The sequence below is a fragment of the Blennius ocellaris genome (assembly GCF_963422515.1).
Source record: "Blennius ocellaris genome assembly, chromosome: 8".
Taxonomy (NCBI): Eukaryota; Metazoa; Chordata; class Actinopteri; order Blenniiformes; family Blenniidae; genus Blennius; species Blennius ocellaris.
Window position 1 is genome coordinate 26599146 of NC_137657.1, and position 25269 is coordinate 26624414.

Consider the following 25269-nt stretch of genomic DNA (forward strand, 5'->3'; position numbering starts at 1 on the left):
CATTTCTAGGAAAAAGCGGTCTCATTCAAAAACATGGGAGTCAACACCATCTTTTATTTGAATAAGTGACAGATAACCAGAGAAAATACAAACTCTAGAATTGTTTCTAGCCTGAAAAAAAGAAAGTTGTGTAAAACTGCTGTACAGGCAACCGCTTCCCGACAGTCAAATCTCAAACTTTTCTATTAGATCCTCCTTCAGTGTTAAAAATCAACAGCAAAGCAGGATTTATCGCTTATCAGAGCGCACATTCCATTTTATTTGCACAGCAGCCAACTGCCACATCTCCCGTTATGCGACAGAAAAAGAAAAAAAAAGTATTAAATTTGGTCTTCCATCTCAAAGCCAATGATAAACTTTAGTAGACGTTCTATTATGTCATGTCAACCTCAATCAGTGCAGGGAATTTACAGTGTTTTGAAACTGAACAGCTTCAGATTTGTAAAACGTGATGAGACAATTGGCTGCTGCGCAGATGATTCTTGGTCTTGAAATGTGTCCCGTCGAGCCCCGTCGCCGTGGAGGGAGTGTTCACGCGATGGCTGCCAGGTAGTCCTTCACCTCGGCCGGGGTGAGTCTTTTGAAGCCGGCCTCGTTGCAGATCCCCACCTCGATGTTCTCCTCTGTCATCTGGCCTTCAAAGCTCTCCTGAAACACAAAGGCGGAGTTGTTAAGTGACTCGTACCAAGAGGGAAACGACGACTCCGATATGGAGAAAAGCTTATTGCAGCACCTTCAGTGTCAGGATGGCTGTGTGGATGGCATCTTCTAGTTCCAGATCGTTGTTATACCTGAAACGATAGAAGAAACAAAGGCGATCGCACACCTTAAATACGATTCATATCCATTTCAGAGCTGATTGGAATACAATACCATTTTGAAGAGGAGTGAACAATGACAAACATGACGAATAGCATTTGCAATTCTTATTTCTTAACAGTCGGATTGAAGATGGATAATATTGCCTTAAAGTAATATCCAATATTTGTGTGTTTTGGAATCAGGATTTTATATTATTATCACTGACCATTTTCAAGTAAGTTTCTTTTTTCTTAATTTAACCATCAGATTGAAACTTTGCAGAGGAATAACTTTCAATAACACCTCAAAACGGGACACGAGCAGTGAGTTTGTCTACTATATGTAAAAAAAAATTAATTGATCCGACAGTTCCACAAATGCATCATTACACAATACGTCAACGTATAAGGGTTAAATCTACATGACGTTCTCACCATTTCACAAACAAACATTGATATTTGTACCTTTTTTCAAGGAATGTTTTTCCGTTGACGTAGTTCTTCCCCATGGCCGTGGCCTTCCACGCAAAGTACGCACCCTGCCAACGCAAACACGAGAATAAAAATATTTCTTTTAAGCATCGTTTCTCTCAATTCTAGCTTTTAATTTTGATATGTAAATGCTCTCTGGCTGCAATATTGCGATTCATGCAAATGTGAAAAGGAGGAGTGGAGCATACAGAGGGGTCTGACTGGAACAGGTAGGGGTGGTCTTCATCCCATCCAGCAATCAGCAATGACACGCCGAACGGACGCACTCCACTGGAGGGGACAAACGTTTAAAGTCACATTTAAGACGACGATTTGCATCATTTCTAAACACTCAGACCAACAAATTGCATGCCTGATATCTTATTACATGTTTCTAATGTCATCTTCCAAGTGGTTGCTGTGATTTTCCACACTTTGGGGCATTTCAAGGGCTCATATCAGGCAAAACTCACTTTCTAATAGTTTCCCAACAGTGATATGGTCCCCATACCTCCCCCTCCCCGTCCCCATTTAGTGAAGATAGTCCATCGCCTCTCTCCCTGGCTTGTTTCCGTTTTTAAAAAGTGTGTTGCTCCGACCAACCAATCAGAAATCAGACCCCATCATCAGGGGATTAGCCAATCACAATCAAGATAGAGACTCCTCCCACAATTAGCCAGCTCTGCTCTGGCACATGGCACCACGAGAGGAAGTACTCCGTCCTCTTCCCAAGATGGGCACGTGTGGGCGGAGCCAGTCCAGCTCACACAGACACAGCAGATTCTGAATGCAGCTCCTATTATCCAATATTTAATTGTCTGAAAATCGAGGAAAAGCTGGACTTTGAGGCAATAAACTCTTTGAATACAATGTTTTTGGTCTAACCAGACCCATGTGAAAGTGTTGAAAAGCTGCGTAACATGACCCCTTTAAAGATGCAGCGTCATGTGTGTGTGTCTTGGCGTCTACCCACCCGGACTGTGTGTACTCCTGCATCACGGAGGCCACCCTCTGGACGAGCTGGCCCGTGGGGATCGGCTCCTGGTAAACCAGGAAGTACTGCTGCGCCAGCTTCCGGGCTCGTCGCACTAAAACCCTGCACATTGCATAGGTCCAGATATTCATATTCATTAGTCACGCGTATACGGGCAACGTATCCAACACGTCGAATTACAATTAGCTGGTATGGATTTATTTCAGTACAAACACTTGTCACACCACTGAACTCCATGTTAATAAGACGACTGCTACAAACACACAGCCCACCTGTAGTCCGGCCCCATGCCGCTGTACACCATGCCTATATGCTTAGTGATGGGCTCCACTTTATGGACGCTCTGTTCATCGTACAGAATGGACTTCTGTTTCTTCTCCGTTGCCAGGACGACGCCATTTGAAGCTGAAAAACAAGAGATAAAATGTTAGAAACACCCGACGGGCAATTCCCCACTACTTTCCACTCACAGCCTTTCAAAAAGCTCATTCTGACCCTCGCTGCAGTTTTTCTGATGGCCACACCAACTTTGGCCGTTTTCATATTGCGCAGGTTCACTTTAATTAAAATAAACTCTTGTTAGTTATTTAAACTAATGTTAACTATGCCATTTTCATAATATATGCTGTTAAAGCTGTTCACTAAGTATTACGTCCACGGATGTGCTTTCAAAGCAAACCAGGACAGAAAAGCTGATTAAGTTCATAGTTTTGAACTCAAGAACTCCAGTGGCAGTGATGGAAGGATTACAAGAGTGTAGCTCTCTGAATTAATGCAACATTCCTCACCAGTAAATACAATTTATAATTGGGATTAAAAAATATGCAGCGTGGTATTCTTAATTTGTGTCAGATTTAAAACCATTCACCATCCAATCATTGTTTTTTCCACAATTCTACTTCACAAGGCAAAGGAGCACCATCCATGGACATCTTTACATTTACTGTTACCAAACTAATATTTCTACTTTCTGTAGTGCTTCTATTGTGTCTATGTAGTACTTACTCCCCATAATTGAACTCAGAAACCTTCCACATGTACAAAAACAGCTGGATGGATGGATGGATGGATGGATGGGACTGTGCATAATGTTATGTTCTCTGTTCAAAATGCATGGCACCAGTAAAGAACATTGTGTTGACTGAGCTGCATTAACACATATTGTCACTCAACACATGGAAGCTCTACCATTGTATTATCGACTCAGACGCGTGTGCTTCTTGTACCTTTGATGCCGACAGACGGAGCTCCGGCCGCTACAGCCGCCAGGGCATATTCAATCTGGACCAGCTTACCCGAAGGGCTACGAGAAGGGGGGGAAGACGCAAAATCATGCTGGAGTCATTACAAAATGAGCAGGAATACAAAGACACAAACCTCAAAGACGAAACTGAAACCGACCGACTCGTCGGACCGTGACTAGATGTAAGTTAGCACTTTAAGAGTGATCAGCGACAACATGTCCAGTTGTTAACTTGTCTTGAACACAATGCATTACTTCACTTTAGTCCCCGATTTAGTAAATTAGCCCAAACAACGTTTCTAATGACAACAGCGTTAGCTTCCATGCTAACGTTAGCCGATTCATTCCCGGCGATGACAGTGCACCAACGTCAAACGTCCCTTTCACTCCTCCACGCAACACAGAGCAAACAACAAATCCGACAGACGGTCAACGACAGACATTACAACGTGCTACAGAGACTTAATTTCCGAAAGTGTAATTTTAAAAGCAAAGTTTACCTAAATGTGGTGAGAGAGAAACTGTAACCTCGTTCCGCCATGTTGGTTTTCGACTTCTTCTGTGGTTAAAATTAAATGTTGCAAATCCACCTTAATGCTGCACAGCGCCTCGTAGTGGCACCGAGTAAACATCACATGTCAAATTCGTAAAGTGGCATTTTCATCTCATGAAACATGTGTTTTTATTTTTGTTTTCTAATGAATCTATAAGAGCCATGAATCTATAAAGAACCATGCACAAGTAGGCTACAACTTTATCCTGTCTTGTTTCACAACATAGATTCGTGGATGATACCTCATGGAAAAAGGTCTGGCTCCTCCATAATAGGTATTTCATTACGAATAAAGCTAAGATAACATCTTTTGAACTCCTCCATAAAATCTATAATGCTAAAACTGAAAATCGACATGTTTAAGAACGCTATTGATGAAAAATGTAGCTTTTGTAATGAATGTCCTGAAACAAATATTCGTTTTGATAGAAAGTATGTGTTTGCATTCATATTAATATTGAAAATATATTAATATTGGGAGGGTTGAATGTGTTGTTTGGGACTATTTGATACATTTATGTTGAGATGCAATTCTACTTACTGATGAATCTTTATTCTTGATGTCAAATTATTACATTCAATCTTGCAAATACTCTGGGAGGAACAAAACACGTTTTATTGATTTATATAACCAGTTCATATGTTACATTTTCTTATTTAAATACTCTGAAGGCGAGGTAATGATAACATTAGAGGTCCGTAGTTTACTGAATATATTGAAACAAACAGAAATCTTCCCACAATGAGATGTAACTTTTTCTGTCTTTTTCTATTTATTTTATCATTGTAGAGTTGTACTTGTACTATTCATGCAATAATGTCATTATTCAATGAACACAATGTTTACTGTTGCCCGGTTAACAATGTGTTTGTTTGTGTGAATGAATTGGTGGAAAAAAGTGTTTTAAAATGTCCATGTTGAACATCATATTGAAAAATAGTTCTGAATAAACCATATGAGCTCATACAATAAAGATCTTCTATTTAAAATCGTGAGCAAAGAAAACACAAGAAAGAGAAAGAATAAGACAAGTCAGTATCGACATTTATACACTGGATCAATACAGTTATTTCACATATAATTCAGCGTTTTTCTATTTTTCTACAGTTGTGATGACTTGTCAAATAAAAAAAAAACAATTGCAGTACTGCGGTCGACTTCTCAGTATTTCTTTCTTTCTTTCTTTCTTTCTTTTCTAAGTCTGTTTATTTGAATAATCTATTTTTTTCTTTCGTTTTATTCACTCTGCAGCTCGCCTCTGGTTAGTTGCAGTACGACAGAATCACCGCTAGATGGCAGGCACTTACCGGCCGCTGTATTGTCAGCCGCACATTAACACACGAAGAGTTCGCCTCTTCCGTCGCGTCTCAGTGACGTAGCTGCTCGATGACCGTCAGTAGTTTGTTAAAAAGGACATGTGTTAAAAAGGGATAAACTATGAATTTCTCGGCGGTGTTTAACAGCCTCAGACGGTCTCTGCTCCACGTTGAGAGCAGGCTGCTGCGGGCCGCTGGACTGGACCGACAGCTCGGTGAGTTTAGATCCTTACCGTCAGTTTATTGACTCTCTCTCTCTCGTCTACTGTCATTGGAATCGCTTCTCAATATTCCTCCCGTGTGCAGCTCCGGCCCTGGCAGTGACTGGCCCCAGCCTCCTGCCTGCTGACAGTCCGGACCAGACCCCCGGAATTTTCGACGGCATCCTGTGGATGGCAGCACCCAAGAGTCGACGCACCATCGAGGTGAACCGCACCAGGAGGAGGTCTGACAGTAAACTGCTGAAAGTCCAGGTACACCCGAATAAATGTGGATTACATGTGTCGAACTCCGGTCCTCGAGGGCCCGTGTCCTGCATTGTTTTGGTCTCTTCCACCGTCAATTCACCTAAAACACACTGGAGCCTGGTCCTTGAAGATCAGGGTTTGACCCCCCTGCTCTAGATCCTCTCTCTTGGACTCATCCTGTGTGCAACATGATTCCCACATGGAAAGAACCTATATAAACATATATGTTTTAATATAGGTTTTGACATAGGTTTTCAATATATGTGACATATATAAAATTTGCCGTTTTCTTATATTATATTTACATATATGTGTACACACATACGTGCATACAGGTACCTATATAGGTACCTGTATATTTTTAGTTAGTTCTTAGTTATTGCCTTGATAATGTATGACAGCTGCCAAAGTGAGATATGGGCTGTGTGTGCGTGCGTGCGTGCGTGCGTGCGTGCGTGCGTGCGTGCGTGGAAATAAAGAAGCGGTACAGGAGACCTATATGACCTGTATATTCACATACATGCATCTCAATTTTGCCTATATGTGGCATACATACGCATGTATGCAGCATATATGTGCATATAAACTGCTTATAGGTTTCATATATGCGCATATATCCTCATAGGTTCTTTCCATGTGGGTTCTCTTAAGTGTGTGCCCAAGCTTTAAGTTAAAATCCTCCAACTAGATTAGACCGTAAATCAGTAGATTAAAAGTAAGTATATAGCGTAATAATCCCAATTGGCGTCTACATAATGAATTGGAACAGACGTACAGAAACTCAAACATTTAGGGTCTTACTCAGGAACCCACAGTGGTGACCTGTCCACTGTGGGATTCAAACTTGCGAAGTCCTGATCCCAAGTCCACCTCTCCACCTTCGAGTCTCCCTACTGCTTACTAAGAACTCGCATACATCAGTGGAAGTGTGTAATTACTCTGAAACAGTCCAATATCAGTACCCTTTTTAAAACGGTATAACATTAAATCAAACGGAAAATAAAGAATTTAACATGTCTTACAACAAAATAAATAAGTCTCACGATCAGAAAGCCTTAGGTGCAGCTGTTAATCTGGCATACACACAAACAATGCAAATAAAACTTTAATGGTCTGCCAAATATATGTATATATATTTCTACCTGTGTGATGGAGGCTGCAGTCAGGCGTTACTACTTTTTGTCTCTCAATACAGCAGAATCATTGTCAGAATTGTTGCCACTAAAACTGCCACAATATTCGCTGTTCACACCACACGAAGAAAATTAACTGACTTAAATGACAACAAACTTCTGTACATTAAATAAAACCAAAGATTTCTCACAAGTCTCTTTGAAACAGCCACTGACAGCGTGTGCGTCTCCTCCTCCTCCTCCTCCTCCTCCTCCTCCTCCTCCTCCTCCTCCTCCTCCTCCTCCTCCTCCTCCTCCTCCTCCTCTGTCCCTCGCTCTCAGAACAACATGGAGTCGTGTCCGGAGTGCGGCCGCCTCAAGCAGAAACACGTCCTGTGCGGCTTCTGCTACGCCAAAGTGTGCAAGGAGACGTTCCTGATCCGCGAGCAGATTAAAAGGATGGAGGGCGGCCCGCTGAGCGCCCCGGCCGTGGAGACGGTCGTGGTGTACGAGGGGGAGGCGGCGGGCCAGGGAGACAAAGACAAGAGGATCGTGGAAAGGGCCCGGAAGAGGCCCGCCTGGTTCAACAACTGATGCACGTGTACTTTCAGCATGGACGCGGATAAAAACGACACGTTTCTGTTTTGAGCTGCCGGATCAAAACGACACATCGTGTACCTGTCATCATCGTGCTGGAACATTTACAAAATATCCAGCATTTCTCTTTGTTTTGTGTCTGATTGTCGGAGGTGAAGTCAGATGTTGTCATGGTAAAATATGTGGAATATTCATATCTTTTACAATAAATTCCCTATTTAACAGAAACCCACCCAGATCCCATCACTTTGTTCATTATGACGCCAAAACGCCAACTGGACTTTCGTTACGTCACAATTTTGAAGTGTCAAATTTAAGCGAATCGTCCAAACTGTATATAAAATTAAATATCTCAAGTGAAATAACCCTTGAAAGTGTATTTTCTCGGCCACCAAACAAAACAGTCCAGCATATTTAACTGTAAAGCATGCTAGAAGCACCATCACGCTGTGGGGCTGCCTCATTGCCTTTAATATTAGAGGCACTCGCATCGCAGGGATAATATCTGAAAAAATACAAACTCATTTCACAAAGTAATGTTTTAAACCAGTGTCGGAAAAGAGGTGAAGTTCGGGGTCTGAATTCAAATGAATTTCACCATCTAGAGTGGAAAATTGCACCTTTAATTTATGTAATATTCCAGAAGATTTATAAACTCTGCAATAGTGATCATTAGTCTTGAACATGGTGGCGTGCCGTGCTTTTCAGCAGATGAGCAGCTCACAGCCTGCAAACTGGAGAAGAGATCACCAGCCTGAGCAGCACTGTCTAGACAGTAACATGATTTTAGAGATTAAACCAGCCTGAGCAGTTCTATCTCGACAGTAACATGATTTTCTGGCAAGAGTATAAATTAGCAGTTAGGCAAAAAAACAAAACAAATCCTGACTGAAATTCAGTACGAGCATAAATGGGCTGTGGATGAATTGATGAATGGCCCCAGTGAAAAACTTAATTAGCACCTGCAAGGAGGATGATGGTTTCATGTGTGTTCTGAAAGCACACTACGTCACCACGGCACCATGTGATGAGTGAGGGTTTATCATGGAGCTGGATCTTGTACTGGTTCCAGTGTTGCTGGGACAGGCTGTTTTTGCTGGGACGGGTCCAGCATATCTTCCGCCGGCTCATCGGGCCCCTCTGGTTCAGTTTCACCCTCACAGTTGGATGGACGCGAACATTTAAAGTGACAGGCGGGTGACGGAGTGTGGTGGAGTCACAGGTCAACAGGTGAAGTCGTTCACTCACAGAAGTGTGTGAGTCGTCCTCGTGTTCCGTCCTGCAGCTGAAGAGGAGAATCGGTGTTTCCTGCTCAGCTCCTGACCCCCCCCCCCCAGCACTTTCTTCTGCACACACACACACACACACACACACACACACACACACACACACACACACATTAACTTCACCTTGTAAATAGCAGAAAACAGGATAAGCATAACTTGATTATTGAATTTGGAGATGGGGTTGAATTAAATAACTTATACTTCTGCCTACCACTTTTCAGACATGTTGAATTAGATATACATGTATGTATATATGGATACAGATAATTTTTTTGTGTATATGCATTTTCATAAAATATATCGAGATAGATATATTCAAATTATTAGCACAAACAGATAAATTTTTTTGTGTGTGTGGAGCTGTATTTTGTATCTTCCTTTTGACATGTCTGGAATGAATTAATTCAAAAAGAAGATTCAAACATTTTGTTAATATGAATTTTGCATAGAAACTCATTTTTCTTCGGATATTTAAATAACTTTTTTTTTTTTTTTAATAATAGACATATACATTTTCAAGATATGGAGAAAAACAAGCCGAAAACAAAGCACAAAAATAAATCAAAAGAACAACAAACAAACAAAATAAAAGCCCCAGACATGTGTGGTTTAACAAGTGAATAAGTATTCTGATTAGAACCTGTTGTGACTGTCAGTGGGTTTCCTGCTTCCAGCTGCTCCGAGTGTAAGACACTTGAGGAGTGTGGAGATAAAACCCCCCGTTCCCGATGCAATGACCCTCATTTGCCACTCGTTTAGTCGGATTACTCAGTTTAAATATTTCCCTCGTCGCACACGTCAAACCTCGAATTGTTACCATCCTGCAGGCAAATACAGGAAAAAACTGGTTCGTACACAAAGTCCCAGAGGGGAGGTGCAGGTCATGGTTAAGGGCTTCAAGGGTGATATCATGTTTAGGGTTACATCACAGTGGTTGTTTGTTTTGTTTGTTTCTTTGTTTGTTTTTTAGTCGACGAAACCAGTTCAACTGTCCGACAGATGAAGTGGGAGCAGCTTTCCTTCCTGCTGGATTCCTGCGGTTGGAAAGACAACGTGGAACGAGTTAAAAGTTCCTATTGAGCGGTAAAATAACCGTCAGGGCAGCGAAGACATTCGCTGCATTCAACACAATGTGACACAGAGGAGTAAAAATAGAAACAAGACTTGATATTTAAGACATTGCACAACTCGCACAGACATATCTGAGACTGCTTCACACACACACACACACATTGATGATCAGCTTGCTGTGTTGTGTTTTGTTCATCTCGAGGAGAACTGGTGTGGGAGAGAGAGTTTGTTTGTTTTTTTTCTCCTGAAGCTGTGAAACAATCAGTTCTGTTAACGGCCCTTCGCACCGTCACGTCATGCACTGTGTGAGCCGAGGAGGCTGCTTCCTGGTGAACTCCTGCTGCGATCTTCAGGAGGACAACCATTGGAAGAAGGAGAGCTACCGAGCCTGCTGGGTGAGCCACGTCCTGGAAACCAGGCCGCAGCTCAGGTGGGTTTGTTTTGGATGCTTTCGAGATGGACATTTCGCTGAAATATCGTGTTTTATACCTTAACCGTCGTCATTGTGAGCAAAGTTAAGTGTTTGTTGAGGCGACATCAAAGGTTAATGTCTTGAAGTTTTGTATTTTAAAGGATCTATTTGGAATTCAGGTTGTTTGTGGAACCAACCAGAGAAGGATCGCCATGTTCCCAGTTTGGATAAACAAGCAGCCGAATATAAACTTATATCTTTTAATAAAACAAAGGGAAGTAAAGCTCAAACATATGACTAATCTCATCACTAAACTTTATGCAGAAGCAAAAGAATGTCAGCCATTTGAGATATTATAGCTTTTTCGTGGATTAGTCTTAAGACGTTATCAAATGTGAAAATATTAAAAAAAAAACCAAACAAACCATGAAGCATTTGCATCACAGCTAAAAAAAAAAAAAAAAAAATTGACTGCAACTGAAGTTCAAGAATCTAAACCAGATCTGAGTCTGGAAGCTACTTAAGAAGATCGATAAAGATTTTTCATCTGGAAATGTTGAAAGGTGAAGGTATAAACCAGCACTCCGATTAACTGTGTTTAACATTTAGTACCACAACTACTCTCTATACAAGTTCATTTCAAAGGCACAGGATAATGCAGAAGTATATCAAAAAAGCAAGCAGAGAGAAATGGCTCAGTGCTTGAAGAAATTACTGGATTAAATTAACCCATCTGTTTTTATAAAGCTGCAACTTTTCTTAAAAAATACAAAAAAACAAAACATCACTGCTTGTCTGATCTTTGCCAGAGAGAAACTGTCTCTTCAGGACACGGTACACCATGTGCCTCCTCCCAGGAGAGCAGTGAAGCACGGTGGAGGGAGCATGATGGGCTGCTTTGCTGAAGCAGTTCTTTAACTACCGTTAATTCACACGAGATACATTTCCAACTTATAATCTTATAGCCGGCAGGGTGATGGCGCTTCAATGGGTCAGATTATTTCATTTTTATGTTATTTTATCTTGATTTTAGCAGAAGGACCTCGTCGAGATAAAAAATCTCTTTTTCAAGAGTGTCCCGGTCAAGACAGGCGCCAGTACATTAAGGCTCCAGACAAAAACAAGCACATAAAACACATCAAACATATCGGAAATAAAGAATTGTACAGCTTTTTAACACTCTCACATGGGACTCGTTGGTCCAAAAACAAGAGGAAGAGGAGGAAGTACTTCCTCTCGTGGCGCCATGTGCCAGAGCAGAGCTGCCTAATTGGGGGAGGAGTCAAAGGGGGAGGAGCCTACCTTGATTGTGATTGGCTAAAACCCCTGATGACACTATATAGGGTCTGATTTCTGATTTGCTCATTGGAGCAACACAGTTTTAAAAAATTAAAACAAGCCAGGGAGACTTCCTGGGTGTGGGGACACATATTACTGTTGGAAAACCTTTAGGAAGTGAATTTTGCACAATATGGAGGTAAATCTAAAACACATTAGAAGATGCTCCTGAAGAAGAATGTAGATGAGCTGAGCCACTTTTGTAAGAATCTAAAACTGTTTTTAAGTGTTTTGCAGCTCAGCTCTGCGGCGAGATATCGTCACAAATGACCTACCATTTTTAACTTCCCAATAACGATTCCACGTTCCCAGGATGACGCTGTCCGAGACGGACGGCGTTCGCAGGGAGAGCTACAAGCAGCAGCAGGTGGTTCACTTCGTGGCGGAGAGGAGCCCCGGCCAGACGCTGACGCTGGGCAGAGACCCCGGAGTCGCGACGACGCACCAGCTGCCCCTCAAGAACACCAGCCGAGCCCCGCGTCGCGCCGCCGCCACCACCTTCGACCGCACGCCGCAGCCCATCACGTCGGAGGAAGAGCCCGACGGGGCGGAGACCCGGGAGGCGAGTGACCTCGTGAAGCCGGCGAGGGAGAACTTCAGGGCCTCCGGCCTGATGTCCTCCCCCAGACTGATCTCTCACCGGGCGCAGAGGAGAGAGCGGAGCTAAAGCATCTGCTCTGGTAACTTGCATGGTTTAGTAAACAAACTAAAAATGAATCTCTTAATTTTAATGTTTACAAACTCTTGAGGGCATGACCCTTTCAAGAATGACGTCTGATCGCCTGAGTAGCTCCAGTTGCTCTTAAAAGTAAATAAGCTACTTGCTATATTGAGCAAACATATTTAATGACTGATACTGTGAAATAGTTCTGAAACTGACTCCAACTCTTCTTTTGTCGTTGTCGGAGATCTCAGTGTCTAATAAAGCTATTCTGAGCTGTGTGGAGGTTTATTATTGCCTCTTGTTTGCACACTTGATCTGGAGGAGTGTTGATGTGTTAATTGCTTCCTGCTTTCCCGGCGGTGTACTTCTCTTTCTGTAACTTTGTGCAGTGGGGAGTTACATTGTGACCGTTTGATCATTTAAAAAAATAGCATCAGCCATAATGGCTGGAATGTTTAAAATAAAACAGTATATATATATATATATTTTTAGACCCAGTCAAGAAACACACAAAAAAGCAAAAATAAGTCCTAAAACCAAAACTGTATTTTAAGGATTGCACAGTTTCAAGTGTCAGCACATTTATAGTGCAATACCGTCACTTCTTCCCCGAAGCAAAAGCAAAAAACAGACAGACGTTCCACAGAAAGACCTGCTAAATTAGTGCGACATTAGCATTTGTTTCTTTAATCTTTTTTTTTTTAAATTGTTGTCATAGTGCAGTAAAAAGCTTAATTTTGGACACATGCATGTTCAGTGAGACCCGATTGTTGCAAGGCTCAGACAAACCAGGTATATTAACACTGCCTGAATCACCGGATGGAAGAAAAAGCTAATAATAAAAAATCTAATTACCAGTAAAGATCAAGGAAATTCCGATGGTTAAAAGTGAATGACACCTATTAGAGTGAGGCTGGTCAGTCCCACTGTTGGCATCAAACAATAGCTCCCAGAAAAACGCTCAATCTTGTCGTAATGGTTGTGGTGTTGTGTCCCGGATTGCTTCATGACGGGTGAATTATTTCAGTATGGTTCAGATGTAGATAATTTTTTGAGCCCTGAGTTCACGTGCAAGACGAAGGAGTGAAAATCCCTCGCTAACATTAATTCATAGCATTCAAGAGAACGCACTGGAAAAACAAAAAAACTTTTTTAGGGCATTGTTCAAACAAGAGAATAATAATTTTGACTCTTTACACACGTTGAAGCCAATGTGGACGTTATCTGACTCATCTAGGTGATGTGGTGCTTGTGAAGCTGCATCATGGAAAAGTTCAAACATTATTATTGTTATTCGAGACCAAGGGTGTCAAACATAAGGCCCGTGGGCCAAAACTGGCCCTGGATGGGTTCTAATCCAATCTCAGTCAACTTTTCAATCGTTTCCTTCGGAGTTTGACACCCCTGTCTAGACGGAGGACATTACCCTTTCAGAGATAATCGCTTGTTTTGTAATAACAGCCTTCAAATCAAGACGAGTAGATTTCCATTTCAAGACCCAAAGCGCGACAACGTCTTTTCCTCCCTCCGCTGGTCACTTTGTGCCCGGCTGAGTCTTCCCTCCCAACAGGGCCTGCTCGGCCCTCTTGTGCTTCTGGACGGTGATCTGCAGCTGCCAGTACTTGAGGTACACCCACATGAGGCTCCCGTTCCTCCTCTTGTCCATGTTCACCACCTCCGCACAGTGCTTGTCTCGTTTGAAAATGTCCCTCAGGTCGGACTCCAGGTCCAGTCCCGGCCCCAGAGGCTCTCTGACCACCTTCAGCAGCAGGTTCTTCTCCATCTCCAGCCGCTGATCGCGAGGCTGGATGAAGGAGCAGTAGGCGTTCTGCCGCTCCACCAGCTGACCTTCCAGCTCCTTCAGGGTGGCGGAGGCGCGCTGGTACCAGTCGTCCTCCCTCTCCAGGGCCTGATGCAGCACAGCTCCTGCAGCTCCGGAATTCACCTGCCGCCGCTTCTCCGTTTCCAGAGCCTCCCTCTCCTTGAGAGAGAAGAGCGAGAGGAGGTTTCAGTTGAGAGAGAGAAGATGCGTGTCTGCCGATGGATCTTTATCTTTACCTGCTGCAGCTGCTTCCGTTCCCCCATCAGCTGGTGGCTCTGTGAGGCCATCGCCTTCTTGTAGCCGTCCACCCTCTGCTTCTCTTTTTCCAGGTCCAGCTCTAGCTTGGCCGCCGCCCTGCGCCTCTCCGTCAGCGTCTCCCGGTAACGGGCCTCCATCTCGCTTTTGATTGTGTTCACATCCTTGTCATACTGGGCTTTGGCTTTCTGAATCTCCCGCTGAGACTCTCTGGTCCAGATCCAGCCTGAGAGGAGACGGCGAGACACACAAGCGATGAGAGGTCACACTGATGGAAGGATGTATTTCACATACTGGAAAATGCACAGGCTACTTGAATAAGAGTCCCTTGGTTAAATTGAAAAAGTAGCCATTCTACGGACATTTCTTCAAATGTATATTCTTCAAATATTCAAAACATGCGACCCTGCAGAGGATAAACCGGCACGATGGATGGAAATTTTTCCTTTAGGGGACATTAAACTTTGTGCATGCTCTTCCAGGCCAGACACTTTGCTGAAAGGGATCAGAATTTGGAATTTGGAGAACAATGGTAGATCATTATTTAATAATAAAGATGGCTTCATTATAGAATTTATAAAGTAGCTCAGCTAGTAGAGTGGTCATCTCTCAACCGGACCATGTCTCCCTGTCCCCATGTTGAAGTGTCCTTGAGCAAGACACTGAACCTCAAACTTGCTCCCAGTGGATGGATTGATCAGCTGTGTGAATGTGACAGTAGAGAGCTTTAGGGGCAATGACAATGTGAAATCCGTTAACCATCTATCTGACCAAAACTTATTTCAGTGTTTAGCTGAAATCACGCTGATCAGCTGTTCTGAAAGCAGAGACTATCAGGCTTTGTCATCAGTGTTTACCAAACATGTCTCTCAGACAGGCCCCTGGTGTTACCTCATCAGCACACACACACACACACACACACACACACACACACACACACACACACACACACACACACACACACACACACACACACACACACACACACACACACACACACACACACACACACACACACACACACACACACACACACACACACACACACACACACACACACACACACGACACATCTCCTTGTGTAACTCACGAAAAGCAGCCAGCCCCAGCATGGGGACCAGCAAGGCGTAGTTCCATTGGTTGCCATCGCCGGCCCCCGCCCCTCTCCCTCTGGGGTCTGGTTGGATGTTCCATCTAGGGGGGTCATTCAAGTTGTTCATGGGGGCCGCTGTCACACATAAACACACAACAAAACATTTGCAATGACACGTTTTCTTCAAACTGTTTTGATTCTGCAGCAGAGCTTGAGGCTGGTGGGAGTGAATATTCAGGCTAAAACACGTGCATCAACCAGCGTTTGTATTTAGATCACTTGATAAGCTGCTTGGTGAAGAAATGCCCCAATAAATGTGAATTAGCACAAGATGTTTGTTAGCATGTTAGCAGCCTCGCATAAGCAGGAAGTCTGACAGTACACAAAGCTAGCGTCGAGCTAACATGCTAACTACCTTCGAGGTCGGGCATGCCAGAGTATTTGATACACAGACAACAGGGGCAATTGTTGTTTTGAAATTCCCGACATCATGTCGGCGAATGTAAGGTTTGTGGCTGCATCTCACCTTGAATGAAAAGTCTAGGTCACTTATACATTTGTTCCTGCAGAGCCGACTTACACAAGTCCACGCTTTGGGAGCCCGTGTGAACACAACGTGGGTGATTCGCGGAAATATGCATTTATATAATTAATATTTTTTGTTAAAATATGACTAATTTTACATTCTAAATTAATTATTAGTTTGTTTAGACTTTGAATGGTGGTCAAAGAAGACGTGTTTATGTTTCAATTGTTCAGGTTGAGGTCTTTTAAATGATAATCTCCCCCTTTTTGCAGAGTGGTTCAGTCCAGTGTCACACAATATCTGCTCCTCCCTGGCTGGCCCGGAACGGTCCTTCATCTGAAAACATGGCGAGTGTTCGTGCCGCGTCCCGTCTCCTCTCCGGGAAGACACTCCTAAAATCTAAAGCCGTGAGTAATCCTGCGGCAATGCCGATGCTTTTAAACAACCTTTATCTGATTTAATCGCATGTGCTGTTTTGTCTCTTATTTTTCTATTTTACCCAGAAAAGGCAGCATTCACAGCTTTCGTAACCGGTCCTTTCTGCCTTGCGTAATCTCTTATGTAGCTGAGGGTGTTTCAATGTGACACCGTGGACTGAAGCTAATTAGCCGCTTCTGCTCAAACTTAGAGCCAGTTTACTCAGCCTTGCTCTTTATTCTTTATTATTTCATAACCTTAACCCTTTTTTGTGCTATGTTTGAAAACCAGACATGATACAACGCCGTTACTACAGGCTGCCCTTGTGTACGAGCTCGAGCTCATTAGCTCTTATTGTTTCACTCGATAGTTCTTTAAAAACTTCTTATAAAGTCACTTCAAATAAATTTGTTAATGACACATCCATATACACTAAGTGATCACAGTTATTAATGCTTTTGTGTCTGGCTGCTATAAATGTGCTGTCAAATTTTGCCAGCCTTCAAAACAATGAGGTAATTATTACATGTTTATTACAACATGTGCGTTCTCCTACTTGTGTTCGATGCTGCTGATTTTGTGTGATTTATGCTCTTATCTAAGGTGAGTTTTTTTGTTTTTTTTAATCTGTTGCCAGATCCCTGCTGTTGCAGTCCAGGGCTCCAGAGATTTTCACTTTTCCATCTATGGCAAGAAGAACACCAAAGTGTCGAATGATGTAAGTTATTGTTCTTGATGAGGATCCACACTGAGACATGCTGCAGGTGCAGATGAGAGATTTGTCTTGACTTGGGTTAGAAGTTCCCAGCGTTTCCTTCTTCAGGGACCCACATTTTATTTACCACTGTAAACCTCAGCAACCTTCCCACCACCACATCCTGTACCATTCAAAACGAAGAAAAAAAATTGTTGACGTACCCTCATAACATACGACATGTGAAGTACTGTTTTTTTTCAATTTTTTATGTCCTCTACTGAAGAGCTACTTTTCTCTGACGATAAACTCTTTGGGCTTACGACGGGTGTCACTCATTATGCATATGCTTCCATGCACGCAGCGGAGTCACAGTTAGAAGATCCCGGCTTTCAAGCAAAAAGAAATAGGCATAAAATAGACGATTAAGAAAGTGCATTGGCATAAACTCAGATAAAATATATACATTCAAAAATACTCATTCTATAAATAAACATTCTAAAAGGTGCATGCGCAGTGCAGGGTCCTGGCTGTGTGAGGTCACGGAAATGTTCATGTTCATGTGTCTGCAAGAGAAACTGTGTGTGTGAGCAGTTTTAAACTTTCATTCAGGAGTTTTTTGCCGCAAAAGATGCATTCAGCTTTACTTTTGTCCATTGTCTCAATGAAACCATATTCCATGTAATTCTCCCGACAGATTTCTCATTATCTCATCTTACAGTATGTAGACACTTAAAGTTAGTAGTTTTGTGACATAAATTAATCATTATTAAGACATAGCCCTTATAATCAAGATGACTTTGTGACACCCCCACATTCTCAGTTTTCATATTTTCCAAATTGCTCCTTATATGAACTCACACTCTCTCTTTTCTTGTTTTTGTTTTTTGTTTTTTTTCCCCCAGATCTCGACTCAGTATCCCGTTGTGGACCATGAGTTCGACGCCGTGGTGGTCGGAGCTGGAGGAGCAGGGCTCAGGGCAGCGTTCGGCCTGTCTGAGGCCGGCTTCAACACCGCCTGCGTCACTAAGCTGTTCCCCACCAGGTCCCACACTGTCGCCGCACAGGTATGACGGAACACTGTGTGGCGTTTCCTCGGCGGCCGCCGTTCGCCTCTCGAATGTTATCCGGTCGCCTGACAACGGTGGTGGTTCTCAGGGTGGGATCAATGCAGCTCTGGGAAACATGGAGGACGACGACTGGAGGTGGCACTTCTATGACACGGTGAAGGGATCTGATTGGCTCGGAGACCAGGACGCCATCCACTACATGACGGAGCAGGCACCTGCAGCCGTGGTGGAGGTAAGTGCTCACAGACGGATGTAGACGTGCACAAATAATTTAATTTGCTTACAAAATTCAAACCATCAACCCCTAAAGATGTAAATCATCAGATCCCGATCCATCACCTAATGCTCTTTTGATTCTTCAATTGCATGTTGAGAAAATCGATGCAACGCACAACCCCAGGCATTCAAAGCTGATTCTGACTCTCTCTCTCTTTCTCCCAGCTGGAGAACTTTGGGATGCCGTTCAGCCGCACCGAGGACGGGAAGATCTACCAGAGAGCTTTCGGAGGTCAGAGTCTCAAGTATGGAAAAGGAGGTCAGGCCCACCGCTGCTGCTGCGTCGCAGACAGGACGGGACACTCGCTACTGCACACGCTCTATGGAAGGGTAGGTGGGCCGTCTCTTCAGTCCGTGCATTGATAAAACTTGCACTATTTAAATGCGTTCTCTCTCCCGCGCAGTCCCTCCGTTATGACACCAGTTACTTCGTGGAGTATTTCGCTCTGGACTTGCTGATGGAAAACGGAGAGTGCAAAGGAGTGATCGCCCTGTGCATGGAGGACGGGTCCATTCACCGCTTCAGAGCTCAGAACACCGTCATCGCGACTGGGTAGGAGACGCCGTAAATCCTCACTCCTATCGCTTTGATTCGCGATCTTTCTCTTTCGTCTGTAGTTTACGTTTAAACAGCAGGTGGTGAAAGTTTCAAAACGTGTGTTTTTGTCCACTTCCTTCCAGCGGCTATGGAAGAACCTACTTCAGCTGCACGTCCGCTCACACCAGCACGGGAGACGGGAACGCCATGGTGACCAGGGCTGGTCTGCCTTGTCAGGACTTGGAGTTTGTACAGTTCCATCCCACCGGTGAGAAAGCAACTCATTAACTGACGAAGCCGCGACGCCGACGTGCTTCGTTCAACTAGCAAAGACCGTTCGGGGAATTGTTGTATAACAGACTTTTTTCCCAGTAAGAAAATGTTTTGAAATGGGGGATGAACGTTGCCTGGTTGTTTGCATGGGACTTTAAAAATAGATCTCCCTTCAATACAGACAAACGGCCCTCTTTATTTTTGTTGCTGCTGTGACATTTGACACCCGACGCTATAGTTGGCCGTGAAATAACTCCGTCCTGTTGAGGTGACCGAAGGCGGAGACGCTGGGCGGTGTTTCCTTATTTAACCAATTCATAATTGATACAACCACTTCTGAAGCTGCTCAGTTATTCTCTCTTCTATAAACAGCCGCAGACATTAACAGCAGCCGCTAAACTGCTTCAAACAATTCATTTAAGATTTAAATTAACCAAGCTTGACTTTATATGTGTAAACTGGACCAACGTTGAGGAGAAACTTCAGTTTTTCTTCGTGATTTGGTGGCGTAATAAAGGTTTTTATAATTTAATGCGCTCAATATTGACTTGGCGCTTTATTCATGGTACAGTTTGTTGTTTGAGCTGGCTGGCGGTTCTTATTTGTCTTATAATTCATCGTTGAGCCCGAAGCGGGGTGATACCTGCTGTGAATTATCATGACAAGCCAAAGAAAACGACGCCCCCTCCTGGATGAGTGACGGAGGAATCTGAGAGTTGGACTGAAACTGTGCAAAACGAGTCTCCCGACAGAGATGCGGTGCCTTTTTAGCGTGCGATTCCTTGCAGGGATCTACGGCGCCGGCTGCCTAATCACCGAAGGCTGCCGCGGCGAGGGAGGGATCCTGATCAACAGCGAGGGAGAGCGCTTCATGGAGCGCTACGCGCCCAACGCCAAAGACCTGGCCTCCAGAGACGTGGTGTCGCGCTCCATGACCATCGAGATCAGAGAGGGCAGGTGCGGGAATTCAGCCCGAGTGTTTTGACGGACGTTTCGCACGGGGCGAAAAGAGCGAAAGCCTCGCTGACGTTTCCACTGTCCTCGCTTCAGGGGCGTCGGCCCGGACAAGGACCACGTCTACCTGCAGCTCCACCACCTGCCCCCCCAGCAGCTGGCCACCAGGCTGCCCGGCATTTCGGAGACCGCCATGATCTTCGCCGGAGTCGACGTCACCAAAGAGCCCATTCCCGTCCTGCCCACCGTCCATTACAACATGGGAGGAGTCCCCACGAACTACAAGGGACAGGTGAGCAACACACACACACACACGGATCTATGTACTTTTCTTTTTTTTTTTTATTAAAAAGAAGACAATTTTAAATACATTACAGGCATTCCAATCTGCTTTAATAGAGAAAAATAGAAAAGCCCAGCATATCCACATGAGAAAGCAGGTTTGTTTGCGACTGTGGAAAGGAAAAACTCCCAACAGGGAGAAACCTTTGTAGAAACCAGAGTCAGAGGTGGCGACATTCTACTGACCGGTTGGGGTGGAAGGATAGAGGAGAGGAGAGGAAAGACGGAGAGATTGACTGGGTGGGGAGATACATACAATACCCTTGTTAGTGGTACATATATTTCTTTTTTTTTTTTTACACTAATCACACTGATCCAAATATTTTCCCACTGTTAAGAGATTGAACCAGCCTGAGCAGCACTATCTAGACAGTAACACGATTTTCTAGATTAAACCAGCCTGAGCAGCACTATCTAGACAGTAACACGATTTTCTAGATTAAACCAGCCTGAGCAGCACTGTCTAGACAGTAACACGATTTTCTAGATTAAACCAGCCTGAGCAGCACTGTCTAGACAGTAACATGCAGGCGGGCGGGCAGGCGCCTATGCACTTTTCTTCCGGTGAGTGTTTCCTGAAGACTCCGTTCTCTCCCGACAGGCGATCATTCACACCGAGGGTCAGGACAAGGTGGTGCCCGGGCTGTACGCCTGCGGCGAGGCGGCTTGCGCCAGCGTCCACGGCGCCAACAGACTGGGCGCCAACTCCCTGCTGGACCTGGTGGTGTTCGGCAGAGCCTGCGCTCTCACCATCGCCGAGGAGCACAAACCAGGTGGGGGGATTTCAGCAGAGAGGAAACTGGATGTTCTCATAGAATTTTTAAAAACCAGACCCATCCAAGGCCTCGTTTACCCGACAATGTTTGAAGTAAAAAAAAAAAAAAAAATGCAGCTTTTTTGCATTTCTGTTTAAAAAAAAAATTGTGTTTCCATGGTAACGACCTGAAAATGATGTCTTGAGCATGTTGGGCCACTAGCAGGGGCTTGTTTTGCCGTGAAGCCACACAAGTGCAGAGAACAATGCGCTATAAACTTTTAACAACAGCGAGTACATGAACAGGCGATGAAGTTGGATTTTTATTCCAGGTGACTCTCGACTACAAAACTACCAAGTTTAATGGATGTTATTGTCCATCTTCTCCTGCCGTGCAGAAGAGCAATTCACTGTGGCCGTGGTGCAGATGTGCAGTAGCAGCGTTTCTACGGGGGTTTCTACTCTTTCTAAGGGGGGAAGGAGCCCGAGTGTTTCCAAAAAGTTGTGCAAACAGACAACACGACCAAAGTTTAGCATTTTTACCTTGAAAACATTGTCAAGACTTCCTTGTTCACTTGGATGAAAACAGCAAAAGCAGTTGACGGAGTTTAGAGAGCTTTTGTTTTGATGTGAAATCCCGTCGTCGACGTCAACGTTCGAATCTCAGCCAGCAGGATTGCGTCAATGTTTTGAGGCCGTGCTGTACGTCTCGCCTCACCGCCGTCGCCTTGTGTTCCGTCTGCAGGAGAGACACTGTCCCCCCTGCAGCCCAATGCAGGCGAAGAGTCGGTGGCCAACCTGGACAAGTTGAGGTTTGCCAACGGAACCCTGAGGACCTCCGAGATCAGACTCAACATGCAGAAGGTGCGCCAGAGATAAATCCATGGACGTGTGTTTAGCAGAGGCCTGGTGTTGTTAACACGCGTTCCTCCGCAGACCATGCAGGCTCACGCCGCCGTCTTCCGTACCGGCTCCGTCCTGAAGGAGGGCTGCGACAAGATGGACGCCATTTACCAGACCATGGACGACCTCAAGACCTTCGACAGAGGTGCCGCTTCACGTTCACTCACGTGCTCACCTTCCCTCTCTCGGCAGCCGCGGCACATTGGCCAATGCGTATCTTGTGTGTAGGCATTGTGTGGAACACGGACCTGGTGGAGACGCTGGAGCTGCAGAACCTGATGCTGAACGCCGTGCAGACCATCCACTCCGCCGAGCAGAGGAAGGAGAGCAGAGGAGCCCACGCCAGAGAGGACTTCAAGGTGACTTTTACTTTATGTACAACGCACGCATTTCGGATTTCTCAAGCTTAAACGTTTACATATTTATAATTAATCGTCTCTAAACTACATTTGGGGGTCCAACCTTGCTTCTCAAGCCTTTTCAGACTATCTGAGGTCAGAGTCCGGCTCGTAGTTCAAAGTGATTGTTTATACGGCCTCTTTATTTAATACAGATGTCGAACACCCAATGCGGTGCATCAAAGGTTTCCTTAGTCGGGGGGCCCCTGACAGCCTTCCTTCAAACTGTGTTTCAGGACCGGGTTGACGAGTTTGACTACTCCAAGCCGCTGCAGGGCCAGGAGAAGAAGACCTTCGATCAGCACTGGCGGAAGCACACCATGTCCTACGTCGACTCCAAAACCGGAAAGGTACGGTCGGCCGGAGGGATTTATTAATTTTTTTTGTACACGTGCTTCGCTCGGGCTTTCCAAACGGAAGACTGGAACGAGGTTGCGGCCGTGTGCCGTCGTCACTGATGTCCTCTTTCTCTTTCTCTTCTCGCTCTCGCCAGGTGACGTTGGAGTACAGGCCCGTCATCGACAGCTCCCTGAACGAGCAGGAGTGCGCTCACGTCCCTCCTGCCATCCGCTCCTACTAAGACGACCACACACACACACACACAACTCCACTGCACCTATTCAAATCTCATTTAAACTCTTATTTAAGGAAATACCTTTTCTGTACCAAGACATTTTAAGAGGAAACGCTTCCATCTGCACTGTTGTATCCATTGAGAATTGTTAAATACAAAAAGTGAAGCCTTTGTGTCCCCTGCCTGTTCCTGTCCTTCCCGTTGTGTTTTGCCTCCATTCGATCTATTTACGGTAGGTGGAGCATCATGAGGGTTCCTGTGATCTTTCGCGGCCACGTCAGCCGCTCTTGTGTTTTTACGAATCAATGAGGGAAAAAAAGGGGCGAGCCTGAGGGAAATCGGGTTCCTGGCTGGGGGAATAGTTAAAACCGCATCAGCTTGGCTTTCTGCAATAACATTATACTCTCGTTTGCTCGGCGTACGCTTATTGTACTCACGGCTCGGGTTGAGAGAAGATATGATGGGAGTGATTGTATTTGGAGATGCAGAGGGGAGATTTTCCAAGTATGTAAATATTGCATAAATGTACAATAAATATTGTGAGTTATTCTGTGTATGTGCTAGAGGACATACAAGCTTTGTCTCTTCATCACTCTCTGGCCTTCAGTTGGATAGTATTTACTCTCGTGTTACATTCAGTGTGGTCGACATCTGACGTGGGCTTGAACAACCTTTCACAACTCACTGTAAACGTTGTAAGAAGCTTGAAGTGATCGTCTCGCTGGCGAAGCACATTTCCAGTAGGTGGCGCAGTGCACAGAGTTATGTTGCTGGGTGCTCATCAAGTGGTCTTCAATATTCCATGAATTATCCTGAGTACTGTGATGCTTGAAGTGGCGGAGGAGAGTCCGCACGGGTGGAATTCAGAACTGTACGTGTGCAGTAGCGTTTGAAGGGCAACTGGAATTTACGACCTTTACTGCAGTAAACGGTAAATTGAAGCAGGCGTTTGGTGTTCCAGCTTGAAATACACAACAAAGATCACACACACACCGTGCTTCTTGCAGTGGATCAGTGGCCGGGTGACTTTAATTTATTTGCCTGTTTGGGTTGGAAAAATTTGATTTTGTTTGCCATTTGTACTTGTTTTCATATGTTCAATAAAATGTAGGCTACTCATAGAGATTGGAGTGTGTTTGTCTTTCTGTGGCGGGGAAAGGGCTCAACAAAACAACACAACTCAGATCTTTTTTAATATTCAGGCAAGTGAAGTATAGATTTTTAATATGCTGATATTGTGCAGTGATGTTTAAAGTTGATAGGCAGTTGATAACCTCTTTAATTCTTATTTGAAAATTTAAATTTTATGTTCAAATAAGTTTTAAAGAGGTTTGATTGGTCTACATCTTTTCTTTTTTTCTTATATAAGCATACATTCCTACATGTCCAGGAGCTTTTAAAACTGCACTGCATTTGTTACACTTATTACAAAAAGGCCACTGTTCCACTTTTTTTTCCATTTTTTTAAATTCCGTTGGACAAGAATTGTTTGTGACTCTTTGCTTTTGCTCCTCATGTCCTGCCAACACAGTATAGTAGAATGCTGGAGCCCTACGTGGTAGAATGAAGGACTCCAAATCAAGCAGAACTTTTTAGATCACCTGCTAAAGTTCCAGCCGGTCAGTATTTCCACCAGCCATTTATTTTTGTCTTGAAGAAATTAGATTGTAAGTGAAGCCAGATTGTAAGTGCCACTGAGTGCATTAAATCATTTAACCCTTTTGAATAACTTACATACTGCAGCAGTTCTTACAAAATGCGGGGAAGTTTATTACAAAATGTGTTTAAAATTCTTATTACAAAATGTGGCGTTATTACATATTGCAGCGCTACAGGCAGAAAAGATGAATCACCATTTCTTTTTCCTTTCAGTCACATATGGAAACGTCTACCATTCCAACCTGCTTAATGTACAAACAGCCTCCTGTGCTGCTCAAGTTACATTATAACATCTATTTCTGCAAATAAACTTGGGTAAGAAGATAACCGAAGAGTAAAAAGTAAAAAACAAAACCCAAAAACAAATAATAATGAAAGTCAAGTAGAATGATGAAG

At 44.0% G+C, this 25269-nt stretch overlaps 5 protein-coding genes across 6 annotated transcripts; 3 read left to right on the forward strand and 2 right to left on the reverse strand.

Annotated features, from left to right (window-relative positions):
• Positions 1-34: 34 nt before the first annotated feature.
• Positions 35-4061, reverse strand: psma2a (proteasome 20S subunit alpha 2a). Its single transcript, XM_080501209.1, has 8 exons — positions 4009-4061; positions 3492-3568; positions 2538-2670; positions 2245-2367; positions 1481-1562; positions 1266-1339; positions 734-791; positions 35-648 (listed from the first exon to the last, which is right to left on the reverse strand). The coding sequence occupies exons 1-8, from the start codon at positions 4047-4049 to the stop codon at positions 532-534; spliced, it is 705 nt and encodes a 234-aa protein (XP_080357335.1). The 5' UTR covers positions 4050-4061; the 3' UTR covers positions 35-531.
• A 1371-nt stretch (positions 4062-5432) lies between these two features.
• mrpl32 (mitochondrial ribosomal protein L32) lies at positions 5433-7882 on the forward strand. Its single transcript, XM_080501635.1, has 3 exons — positions 5433-5593; positions 5685-5851; positions 7300-7882. The coding sequence occupies exons 1-3, from the start codon at positions 5500-5502 to the stop codon at positions 7549-7551; spliced, it is 513 nt and encodes a 170-aa protein (XP_080357761.1). The 5' UTR covers positions 5433-5499; the 3' UTR covers positions 7552-7882.
• Positions 7883-10056: 2174 nt separating this feature from the next.
• LOC308133893 (uncharacterized protein) lies at positions 10057-12593 on the forward strand. Its single transcript, XM_080501429.1, has 2 exons — positions 10057-10341; positions 11974-12593. Exons 1-2 carry the CDS (start codon positions 10208-10210, stop codon positions 12326-12328), a joined length of 489 nt encoding a protein of 162 aa, XP_080357555.1. The 5' UTR covers positions 10057-10207; the 3' UTR covers positions 12329-12593.
• A 268-nt stretch (positions 12594-12861) lies between these two features.
• Positions 12862-16099, reverse strand: ccdc127a (coiled-coil domain containing 127a). Of its 2 annotated transcripts, none has more exons than XM_080500946.1 (4): positions 16022-16099; positions 15493-15630; positions 14384-14628; positions 12862-14306 (listed from the first exon to the last, which is right to left on the reverse strand). In XM_080500946.1, the coding sequence occupies exons 2-4, from the start codon at positions 15620-15622 to the stop codon at positions 13860-13862; spliced, it is 822 nt and encodes a 273-aa protein (XP_080357072.1). In that variant the 5' UTR covers positions 15623-15630; positions 16022-16099; the 3' UTR covers positions 12862-13859. The 2 variants fall into 2 exon arrangements, with proteins under 2 accessions (XP_080357072.1, XP_080357071.1); XM_080500945.1 differs by lacking the exon at positions 16022-16099 and adding an exon at positions 15911-16014.
• Positions 16100-16359: 260 nt separating this feature from the next.
• sdha (succinate dehydrogenase complex, subunit A, flavoprotein (Fp)) lies at positions 16360-24339 on the forward strand. The gene is made up of 15 exons (XM_080501463.1): positions 16360-16428; positions 17076-17156; positions 18038-18199; positions 18291-18434; positions 18644-18808; positions 18883-19031; positions 19160-19284; positions 20078-20246; positions 20340-20535; positions 21187-21358; positions 22085-22203; positions 22276-22387; positions 22471-22601; positions 22877-22990; positions 23134-24339. The coding sequence occupies exons 1-15, from the start codon at positions 16366-16368 to the stop codon at positions 23218-23220; spliced, it is 1989 nt and encodes a 662-aa protein (XP_080357589.1). The 5' UTR covers positions 16360-16365; the 3' UTR covers positions 23221-24339.
• The last annotated feature ends 930 nt before the right edge of the window (positions 24340-25269 follow it).